This window comes from Elephas maximus, chromosome 17 (assembly GCF_024166365.1).
Source record: "Elephas maximus indicus isolate mEleMax1 chromosome 17, mEleMax1 primary haplotype, whole genome shotgun sequence".
In the NCBI taxonomy this organism is placed as follows: domain Eukaryota; kingdom Metazoa; phylum Chordata; class Mammalia; order Proboscidea; family Elephantidae; genus Elephas; species Elephas maximus.
In genome coordinates this window covers 50,270,822-50,282,494 of record NC_064835.1, presented here as the reverse complement: position 1 = coordinate 50,282,494, position 11,673 = coordinate 50,270,822, and the positions used below count along the sequence as shown (strand labels likewise).

At 42.6% G+C, this 11,673-nt stretch overlaps 1 protein-coding gene across 1 annotated transcript in view; it reads right to left on the bottom strand.

Annotated features, from left to right (window-relative positions):
* Positions 1–3,069: 3,069 nt before the first annotated feature.
* Positions 3,070–11,673, bottom strand: part of SUCLG1 (succinate-CoA ligase GDP/ADP-forming subunit alpha) — a 43,474-nt gene continuing 34,870 nt past the window's right edge. Inside the window, exons 8-9 of the mRNA XM_049856830.1 lie at positions 4,925–5,113; positions 3,070–3,302 (exon numbers count right to left, since the gene is read on the bottom strand). Coding sequence (XP_049712787.1) covers positions 3,276–3,302; positions 4,925–5,113 — 216 coding nt within the window. The 3' untranslated portion in view covers positions 3,070–3,275. The remainder of the gene's footprint in view (positions 3,303–4,924; positions 5,114–11,673) is intronic.

Sequence of the window (11,673 nt, the reverse complement as noted above, 5' to 3'; positions counted from 1 at the left end):
ACATATATTTATAGGCTTTACTGGTTTTGCTCCTCTAGAGGACCCAGCCTAAGACAGTATTGCCTTTTATCAAAACTAAAAACTTCAGTTCATCAAAAGACACAAGTAATAATAATAAATCCCACTCGTACTCCCCACTAGAATGGCTAAAATTAAAAAGACTAAAACACTAAATGTTGGCAAAGATATGGAAAACCAAAACTCTATGTTTTGTTGGGGAAAATGTAAAAACATAAAACCACTTTGGAAAAAAAATAAACTCATACTATTTCACCCCACAATCCCACCCCCAGGTATCTATTCCAGAGAAATAAAAGTATATGTTTACAAAAAACACTTGTTCACAAAGTATCAAAGCAGCTTTAATTAGCACAGTCAAAAGCTAGAAACAACCCAAAAGATCAAACACCAGAAAATGGATATATTGTGGTATATATACAGACAATGAAATACTATTCACCAATAAAAAGGACATCACACTAGGTAGAGGGTCAGCAAAAGAGGAAGGCCCTCAATGAGATGGATTGGCACAATGGCTGCAACAATGGGCTCAAGCATAACAATGATTGTGAGGATGGCGCAGGACCAGGCAGTGTTCATTGCTCTATGTAGGTTTGCTCTGAGTCAGAACTGACTCAATGGCATCTAACAACAATAAAAAGGAGCGAACTACTAATAGAAGCAATGGCATGGATGAGCCTCCTAGATACAGAAGACTGCATACTGTATGATTGCCTTTATATAAAATCCTATTTAAAAAAAAAAAAATCCTAAAGCAGATAAAAGTAATCTAAGGTAGACAAAATAATGGAGGTTATTTATGGGGGAAGCAATTGGGTGGGATATGATGGAACTTTCTAGAAAGATGGAAATGTTTTTTTATCATGAGAGGGGTATGAATTTAATTACCCATTAAATAAATAAATTTTGTCATGAGAGGGGTTTATCCTTTATTTAATTAGCCATTTGTATGACTAAGATTGGGAACCCTGGTGGTGTAGTGGTTAAGTGCTACGGCTGCTAACCAAGAGGTCAGCAATTCAAATCTGCCAGGTGCTCCTCAGAAACTCTATGGGGCAGTTCTACTCTGTCCTATAAGGTCGCTATGAGTCGAAATCGACTCAACGGCAGTGTGTTTGGCTTTTTGGTTTGGTATGGCTAAGATCTGTGCATTTCAACATATATGAATTTTACCTCAATAAAACAACTGTAACAACACAGAGCGGGTGGGACTGGTGGTGTGGATCATACAATAATGGCAGAATGTTGATAATCTTTGAAGGTGGGTGATGGGTAACGGGATTTCATTATATATTACAATTACTTTCTAAATGTTTGACAATTTCCGTACTAAAAGTCTTAAAATGTACCAAGGTTGTGAGTTGCACTTTCACTTGTTCGTAAAAATGGAATCAGGACAACCAGAACCAAATACCACGCCTGCTGCCATTTGAGCGCCTCAGACCAGAAGTGGTGATGGTGCAGAAGTGAACAGAGGTGAGACACTGTTAGGGGTGGCTGCACGAGGCCCTGGGAAGGGGTGAAGGGAAGATGAGAAGATGAAAGGGAGCGGGAAAGAGAAGGTGGGGGTGGGAGAGAGAAGATAAAGGGCCAAGGGGGCACTAAGCAACCTGGTTCTGGCACCAGTAGCAGAGCTGTGAGGGGACGGGTTGTCCCAGGATGGAGACTCAGGGGAAGGGCAAGGTGTAGAGCCAGGCCCGGAACGGCCTGGGGTGGGAAGTGGCCCGTGAAAAGGATCTCTTCTGTTAGAGTCACCTGCCCGCATCTGAACTGTGTCCTTGCCATAACGCCTCAGTGAGATAAAGAAAAAAAGGGCATGTTTGCCATGTGGGGAACTTGGGTTGGAGATGCCAGACAGAGGTGCCAGGCAGGGCCTTGCTGCCTGGCCAGTGAGGTCAGCCTGACCTGGCTTGTCCTCAGCACAGCCAAGCCCCAGCCCTGCCTAGCCAAACATTCTCACACACCCTGTAATACTTAATCTGCCCGGTACCTCGTGGCATGGAGGTCATTCTCCCCATTTTCAAGTAGAGCAAACACCAATGAGTGGGAACAAATGTCAATCCAACCCTGTAGTCATTCTCTGTGTCCCTTGGCCCAGGCAGAATCCCTTGGGGCTGTGGATCCCTCTCCTGACACCTGCTCTTTCTGCCCTCTGCAGCCTGACATGGTCATCTGTGAGCTCCCGAAGTACCTGTTTCCCCAGGCCCCCAAAACCTCCTCCAGCCCCACCCAGGGCTCACTATCCCCAGGTACCCAATATCCTTTCACCTCCTCAAAATGAGTTCTGCCCCCTCCTGCCTTGACACAGGCTGCTCATCCTTTTCGCCCTCAGGTCCCACTCACTTCCTCCCCAGTGAGGCTTCCCTGATCCGCCTTTCTTCAAAAGCTTCCCCGATACTATTTTGAAACTTTTGTTTGTTTCCTTCAGCGCAGTTACACAACTTGAGAATATTTTATGTCTCTTTCTCTCTAGAATGTAAGCTCCTGAGGACGGCACCCTGTCTTCTGTAGTGACAATTACTCACTGGAATTGCTTCTTGCTAAAAATCACTGTCCAAATTAAACATGAAGTAGGACGGTTAGCAGCTTGCAGTGAGTATCTTAAACTTTGAACAAAGAATGTAGGCTCTGGACGGGGAAGAGGACTGTCCTCTGCAGAGCCACGGGAAAACCATGGAAAAACACCCTCCATTTCCCAGGACTACCTTCTGCTTGTAGTCCTGCTGCTGCTGCCAGTGCCAACAATGGAGGTGATGATGCTGATGATGGGCACTGACAAGCTGCCTTATTACAAACAAGGGGCTTTGTGCATTTATTTCTTATTCTCAAAACTACCTTGCGAGATGGGTATTATCATATATATACAGAACACAAGGGACCTCAGATCGCTCAACAAACACCATCCTGAGGTTAATACAGCCTTGCTCTCTCCAAGGTTTCACTTAGAATTGTCTCTGCAGAGCCCCTTAAAACACACAGACGCACACACACACCCTTCATATCTCCCACTCCCCATACTGGGACAATAAGAAGTCTCAAAAATCCATATTCAAATCAAAAGGTAGATTTATTGGCTCTGTCTGTGATACAGTCAAGTGAAAACATCTCAAAACAGGAGTTCCCGGTGTACTGAAGGACCAACTTCAGGCACAGAGTTTGACAATTAGTAGACAACAGGAGCAACTGTTGCTGGTTCTCTTTGCTATAATGATTCATTCCACAGTTTCAGGAAGTTTTTTGGTTTTATTTTTCTTTCATAGCATCTTCCTCTTTTCAAATTCCTTTAGAAAGAGAGAGGAGCGAAGGGGAAGAGTGGGGAGGGGAATAAAAGAGCCAAATTACATTCATGGTCAAAATGATTCTGGAACCTCTTATTACAGAAGTAAAATGTACCTGGAACCTCTTATTTTATTACAGAAGTAAAATGTACCAAGATGCAGGTGCCTGAGCACGCAGTCACGGCCTTGGAGTGGGCCTGTGTCAGCGTGCACCTCACTAAGCGGGAGGCACAGCCCCACCTGTATGTCTCCTCAAGCAGGAAGCAGACAGGCAGACTCTGAGTTACAGTTACTTTTCCACTGTGGTGTTATTCCTGAGGGCTGACAAACCTGGCTCTTACCCAAGCCTGTAAGGCTCTACGTGAACCACAACTGGCCCTTTTAATAAGCAATGGAAACAGAAGGCTTGTTTAGTTTCTCGAGAATAAAACTAAACACAGATTCAGTTAAGATTTGTACAAAATGGCAAGAACCTTAGAAATACCTGAAAAGGAAACAACAGTGAGACTCACACCCTCTACATAATCAAAGTCAAAAAAAAAAAAAATCCAGTGCTGTCGAGTCAATTTCGACTCATAGCAACCCTATAGGACACTACAACAAAATGGGCAGATGTTTGCTGCCACCTACCGGAGGGAACTGGTAATACATGTCTCCAAGGTGAATCCAACCACTTGCTTTTCCTTTTTCCCTCACTTTCAAACGAAAATATTTTTCACATACTCACTAACCACCCAGATTTCGTTCAAATACTATGGTGCACAATGTCATATTCCAAAAGAAAGGATCATGTAGAATTAATAAAACAAGGATTCTGTTTTATTAACCTCAAAGAAGAAGGTAACAAATCAGCACTGTGAAGTATTCTCTGAGCACTGTTCCCACCTGGGGAAACAACCTGGGCCTATTTTCAACATGCTTAAGAAGTGTTTTTTGTTTGTTTGTTTGTTTCTGAGGCTATAACCATCATAAAAATAACAGGGAGAGACAGCCTTAAAATAATCACTCAAAGAGACAGGCTGAAGATCATTTCAAAGAGATTATGGAAGACATCAAATCATACAGAATATTGTAAACCAAAATGTTCTTTTAAAAAGGGAAACACAAAGCAAATAGTTAGGAAGTGGCACCTCTAAACAATGGCATCAGGACACAGCCAGGGCCAGAAACAAAAGCTGAGTTTCACCCCCTCTTTGGCTCTCCCTCCACCCTGACTCCTTCTTCTTCTAGTTTTCACTTCCTGTTACTCAGCCTTCTGCCCCCTCCCTGGAAACACAGACCTATGGGATCAAGGTAGCTGTATCCGGAGGCCCTCCATGGAAAAAAACAAAACAAAACAAAACTGATGGCAGTTCTCTGCACCCCCAAATGGACGGCATGGCACTTCTTCTGAACTCAGAAATGATCTAAGTCGTGTCTGAACCACAGACAAAGCAGCAAACCCGATCTTTAAAGAAGTTTTTCAGTCAGAAAGTTATTTTTGGTCATGCCCAATTAGGACATTAATGGAGATCTACAGACTGTAAAGCCCCATACCAGAATGAAATAAAACAGATTAGGACTCAGAAGGCAAAAGCCACGGCTCCCAGGCCCTGAGTGGACCCTGTGGTCACTCCACGGCTCACCTTGTAGATGGTGCTTCCCAGCTGGGCAGGAGACATGCTGATCACAACTCCAGCATTCTGAAGGGCAGAGATCTTCTCTTTTGCTCCACCTTTCCCTCCAGCAATAATTGCTCCTGCGTGACCCATTCTCCTGCCAGGAGGAGCAGTTAAACCAGCAATGAAGGACACCACAGGCTTGGCATTTGGACCCTGGAAAGAAAGCGGTATTTTAAACAAAGTATGTTTTGTCCAGATAGCACTCTAATGAAGAAGGCTATCAAAACTGGACCTCAAATTCATGACTCTGCCAGTACGTGGAAAATGGCTTGGGCCGGGGAAAGCCCATTGTTCATCCTTACTAAGAAATCAGCACAAATGTTAAACCACAACATTCTCCTTTGAGATGGCTCGACTTTTCCACAGAAGCTCAAGAAAACAGCCCTGAGCATGTTTAGATACTATACTTCAACTTTACTGGAATAATTTTTTAATAAACATACACATGACTTTTCCAGACCAGACGAGTTGTGCAATGACATCAAGGACATCATCCATGAAGAAAGCAAGAGGTCACTGAAAAGACAGGAAAGAAAGAAAAGACCAAGATGGATGTCAGAGGAGACTCTGAAACTTGCTCTTGGGCATCAAGCAGCTAAAGCAAAAGGAAGAATTAATGAAGTAAAAGAACTGAACAGAAGATTTCAAAGGGCCTCTCCAGAAGACAAAGTAAAGTATTATAATGACATGTGCAAAGAGCTGGAGATGGAAAACCAAAAGGGAAGAACACGCTCAGCGTTTCTCAAGCTGAAAGAACTGAAGAAAAAATTCAAGCCTAGAGTTGCAATAGTGAAGGATTCCATGGGGAAAATATTAAACGACGCAGGAAGCATCAAAAGAAGATGGAAGGAATACACAGAGTCATTATACCAAAAAGAATTAGTCAATATTCAACCATTTCAAGAGGTGGCATATGATCAGGACCGATGGTACTGAAGAAGAAGTCCAAGCTGCTCTGAAGGCATTGGTGAAAAACAAGGCTCCAGGAATTGATGGAACATCAATTGAGATGTTTCAACAAACAGATGCAGCACTGGAGGTGCTCACTCATCTATGCCAAGAATTATGGAAGACAGCTTCCTGGCCAACCGATTGGAAGAGATCCATATTTATGCCTATTCTCAAGAAAGACGATCCAACCGAATGTGGAGATTATAGAATATCATTAATAGCACACGCAAGCAAACTTTTGCTGAAGATGATTCAAAAACGGCTGCAGCAGTATATCAACAGGGAACTGCCAGAAATTCGGGCTGGTTTCAGAAGAGGACGTGGAACCAGGGATATCACTGCTGATGTCAGATGGATCCTGGCTGAAAGCAGAGAATACCAGAAGGATGTTTACCTGTGTTTTATTGGCTATGCAAAGGCATTCAACTGTGTGGATCATAACAAACTATGGATAACACTGCGAAGAATGGGAATTCCAGAACACTTAATTGTGCTCATGAGGAACCTTTACATAGATCAAGAGGCAGTTGTTCGGACAGAACAAGGGGAAACTGATTGGTTTAAAGTCAGGAAAGGTGTGCGTCAGGGTTATATTCTTTCACCATACCTATCTAATCTGTATGCTGAACAAATAATACGAGGAGCTGGACTGTATGAAAAAGAACAGGGCATCAGGATTGTAGGAAGACTCATTAACAACCTGCGTTATGCAGATGACACAATCTTGCTCGCTGAAAGTGAAGAGGACTTGAAGCACTTACTAATGAAGATCACAAAGACCACAGCCTTCAGTATGGATTGCACCTCAACATAAAACAAAAATCCTCACAACTGGTCCAATGAGCAACATCATGATAAATGGAGAAAAGACTGAAGTTGTCAAGGATTTCATTTTACTTGGATCCACAACCAACAGCCATGGAAGCAGCAGTGAAGAAATCAAAAGACACGTTGCATTGGGCAAATCTGCTGCAAAGGACCTCTTCAAAGTGTTGAAGAGCAAAGATGTCACCCTGAAGACTAAGGTGCGCCTGACCCAAGCCATAGTATTTTCAATCACATCATATGCATGTGAAAGCTGGACAATGAATAAGGAAGACCGAAGAAGAGTTGATGCCTTTGAATTGTGGTGTTGGCAAAGAATACTGAATATACTGTGGACTGCCAAAAGAACAAACAAATCTGTCTTGGAAGAAGTGCAGCCAGAACGCTCCTCAGAAGCAAGGATGGCGAGACTGCGTCTTACATACTTTGGACATGTTGTCAGGAGGGATCAGTGCCTGGAGAGGGACATCATGCTTGGCAGAGTACAGGGTCAGCAGAAAAGAGGAAGACCCTCAACAAGGTGGACTGACACAGTGGCTGCAACGATGAGCTCAAGCATAACGATATTAAGGATGGCGCAGGACCGGGCAGTGTTTCGTTCTGTTGTGCATAGGGTCGCTATGAGTCGGAACCAACTCGACGGCACCTAACAACAACAACAAACGTGACTCTTTCATTTGAAAAACAGGGAAACACATTTAAAAATGTACGTTATGTGAGGTATGAAAAGTGATTTATGAAAATAATGAATTAAAACATAAGCTCAGGCTGATATAAAACAACATGATCTTGTGTCCTGATTCATTATTAACTCACCGTTAATACACTTGTTAAATGAAAAGCTGAGGTAGGAAGGTATACAGCGAAGGAGCTAGGACGAGGAGTCACCAGACGAACTGAAGTGACTGAACTAGACGGCAAAGGGTTGGCCCTTTTAACTCTGAAATTCTAAGACGTCTAAGAAAGAAGATCAGGATTGGTTTTATTCAACAAAAATCCGCTCTGATGTGCACCCTCTGGGTGCGTCTGTAACACTAAAAACCCACACACAGAAAATATAAAAATTCCTAGGCTCTAGACTCATAACGTAGTTAAAGAAATAATATGTGTATACATGAATCAGTTAAGTAATAATATAAAGCAACACATGAATATGTGGTTAAGTTTCACCATGAATGACAATCCTATGTTCACAACAGGAGTCTAGCGGTAATACGGCATCCAGGTAAAACAGAGAGGCCGGTGGAAGGCAGAGCCTGAGCGCAAAGGGAGCTGGAGCCTTGGTTCAGGCACCATCACCTTTACCCAAGCTGACAGTTCTCAAACTGTTGGTCTTAGAACCCCTTTACACTGATAAAAATCATAGAGGATCCCAAAGAAATTCTTTAAATGTTATAAACTCATTTAAAAATAATGAATAACACATTTTTTTAAGGAAAAACACATATCTTCAAAAAAAAATTCTAGCGAGAAGAGTGGTTTCAGTTTTGCGGTCTCTTTAATATATAACTTAACAACAGACAAATGGATTCTGCTACCTGCATTTGCATCCTGTCTGTTACGTTATTTGGTGGATGTGGATAAAATCTGGCCTCACACAGATAGCTAACTGCAAAAGGGAAAAGTACTTCCTTAGCTTTTCAGATAACTGTGGATATTGTTCCTCGACACTCCCTAAAACTCTTCAAGAGGTAATTTCTTAAAGATTAGATACAGTGTTGGGATGAAGCCATGGCAATGTCCTGTCATTTTAAAATCTATTGGTCTTGCACTCTGAATGGGCCTTTTACTTGTAATGATTTTGTAACACGCATTAGTCAGTTGGAAAATATGGGTTCACTGAGTTACATAGATCTTCCAAAAGCTGATAGGTTTAACCATTCAATATCAACAAATCACATGTCAGTATTACCTCCAATCTCATTAGAAAAGCTTTTAAGTGGGGGGAAGTTGCCAAGCTTACAGTGGCAGGTACAAGTTTTCCAAAACTCTAATATTTACTCAATGGCACTGGGTTTTGGGTTAATATTTGCTTGAAAGCTCAAATTTTATCATCGGCAACAGGTAGTATCGTTTTCCTTTGTTCGCTTTTGAGAAAAGGTCTGCCAAACACCTGCATCTGAATAACCACTTTGTCTGCCAGTCAGTCTCTTGAGTACAACTGGTTCTCCACAGAAAAAAGGGCTTGCAACTCAAACACTCCACAAGGCACTTTATATCTACTTCCCACTTTATCACAAATATTGACCCATGGGTTGAAATTTAATAAAATTAATAATTTTTACTGCTTCATCAGGACATTCTTAAATGAAACTGGCATTATATACATACATACATATATACTTTTTCTTTTTTTTTTACCAGGATTGTATGGCAGTGGATGACCACAAACAGTTTGCCCCCTACAGCCTTAACTCACAGTAAGGTGCCAGCACGCAAGGCTCTGCTTGATCTTACACCGCTTACTGGAGCCTCCTCTTACAACAGTCTTCACATCACCGTCCAGGCACCCCAAACTGCTTATTGCTTCCCAAATACACCACGCCTGCTTCTCTGCTGAGAATGTTCTCCACCACCCTTGGATCCCTGGCGAATGTCCATTTAACTTCCAAGATTTGCTTAGGCCTACTCTTCCCCCATAAGCCTTCCCTGACTCTTTGTCACATGCCCTCCACAAATGCCCTTAGAGTTGATCAGGCTCTCTTCAGTAAGCCTGCTGCACTTTTCACGTTTCTACTGCTAAGCCCAGTACACTGGTGTAACTTACCTTCCATGTGCTCCCCCTGTGAAACTATGAACTTCCTGAACAAAGGGAATGTGTCCTCACTCATCTCTCTGTGCCTAGCACCTTCTGTAGCACCAGTAAAACAGATTAAAAAGAAAACACTCCACAAGACATTTATTCATTCACTCGTGGGCTCTGAGTAAGATCTAAGCCTCTCATATTTGATTCCCCTCCACCCTGTCAAATGGCGGGACTACTGTTACACTGGAAGGGAGCAAGATTATGAGCCCAGAATGCCAAACAAATTTACTCTGTCCTACTGACAAAAAAGAGTCATCTGAGATTTTTTAAGCAGAGAAAAACTCAATCAAAAGAATATGCAGAAGTATGGTCCAAAACAGGGCATCAAAATGACGGGAAGCGGGAAAGCCTAAGAACAGGAAGATGAATGAGAACGGTATCAGTATAAGCCAAATATATGGGCCAGGCCTGCTGCCTCTTTGTCCTAAACCCCTGCAAACTGACTCCTAATCCCACCATGGTGTAATAGTGAAGTCAGGCCAAGCTGGGTACCAATCCCACCCCTGGCTCATTCGCCACGCACCTAGTACTAGCAAGGTATTAACCTTGTGCCTATTTCCTCATTCATAAAAGGAAGACAAAACCATCTTATTCAAAGAATCACATTCAAATTAAATAACTTCTGCAAATAAGTATTGTTATGGAAACAGTAATACCCATAGTAGTAGCAGCAGCTAACATATATTGAGCGTTTACTACATGCCTAGTGTGCGAAATGTAATGTCACCGGAACTGCTTAACCAAGAATCTTAGACACAGCAGGTCCTCAATAAACGTCAATTCCATAAAAACTACTCCAAAACCCATTGCCATCGAGTCGATTCCGACTCACAGTGACTCTACAGGACAGGGCAGAACTGCCCCATAGGGTTTCCGAGGAGCGCCTGGTGGATTCGAACTGCCGACCTTTAGGTTAGCAGCCGTAGCTCTTAACCACTATGCCACCAGGATTTCCAAAAAACTAATCCAGAGTAGGGAAATGTGTGGAATAAAAGAAAATATGTATCTATAGCTTTCCCCACTAAATTCTAAGCTATCCAACAGCCTCAAAGTTGGGCCTAAATAAATTTGTAAAATATACTTTTAACACAGTGTCATGTCGTGTTAACTTAAATCTTTTCTTTCCAAAAAGAAGGCAGTTTTTACTGAAATTCCGAACTTAATTTGAATTTCTGAATTCAAAAGATTCTAATAACGTTTTACTCTAATCTCCTGACAATCTACTTTACTGTTTCATTTATTCAACATTTAATGGTGCCTACTGTGTTAGGGGACTGGGCTGGGCACCAAGGATATCAGTTCTCTGCCCTCCATAATGCAGTCTAGCACGAGAGTCAGATATTAAGGGCTCCTTGCAGAAGGAAGGAGCAAAGCCAAGTGAGAATGAAAACAAGTGGCATGGCAGATGGGACATGATCTGAAAAGGAAGGTGGCAGTGTTACATGAGGGATTGGAATACCATGGTAAGGCTGACCTTTACCCTACATGTAATGGGAAACACTCTGTAGGTTTAACAAGCATGAGGCACCAATGTCTGTGTTTTAAAAGGAGATAATTCAGGTGGCCTCAGTAGGATGGCCTGGGAGAGGAAGGTGGTGGTTGAGGAAAAGGAACAGAGACAACAGAGAGGAAGTCGTTGAGATGGCCTGGTGAGACAAGATGAGGGTGTGAACAATGCTGAGGAACTAGTGACTGATGAGGCTCTGATCTGAGACACACTGCAGAGGTCTCAGAGACAGATCTTGGCAATGGGGTAGAAATGGGATGAGAGAGAGTTCTGAGGCTTCCACCTTGGAAACTACACGATGTTTATATAAGAGGATCATCTACACTTAAGGACTGGCACAGAAAACAGATCCAGGGAAGGATAAAGAGGAGAAGACCCAGGAGAAAAACCAAGAGGATGGAGAGATGAAGAATAAATAAAGGCCACTAGTGACCTCTACAAAAGCAATGTAAGGTAAGTAAGAAGACTGAGCAATAACCACAGCTAACGGCTCAGTAAGGGTGCTTCCTATGCAGCAGGTGCTACTTTGCTATACCTGTACTAAGTACTTAAACTTCACAGGTGTGCGATGGGACCTGGGGAGAAGGGCTCAGAGCAGACAAGTAGAGAACAGGCATTGTGGGG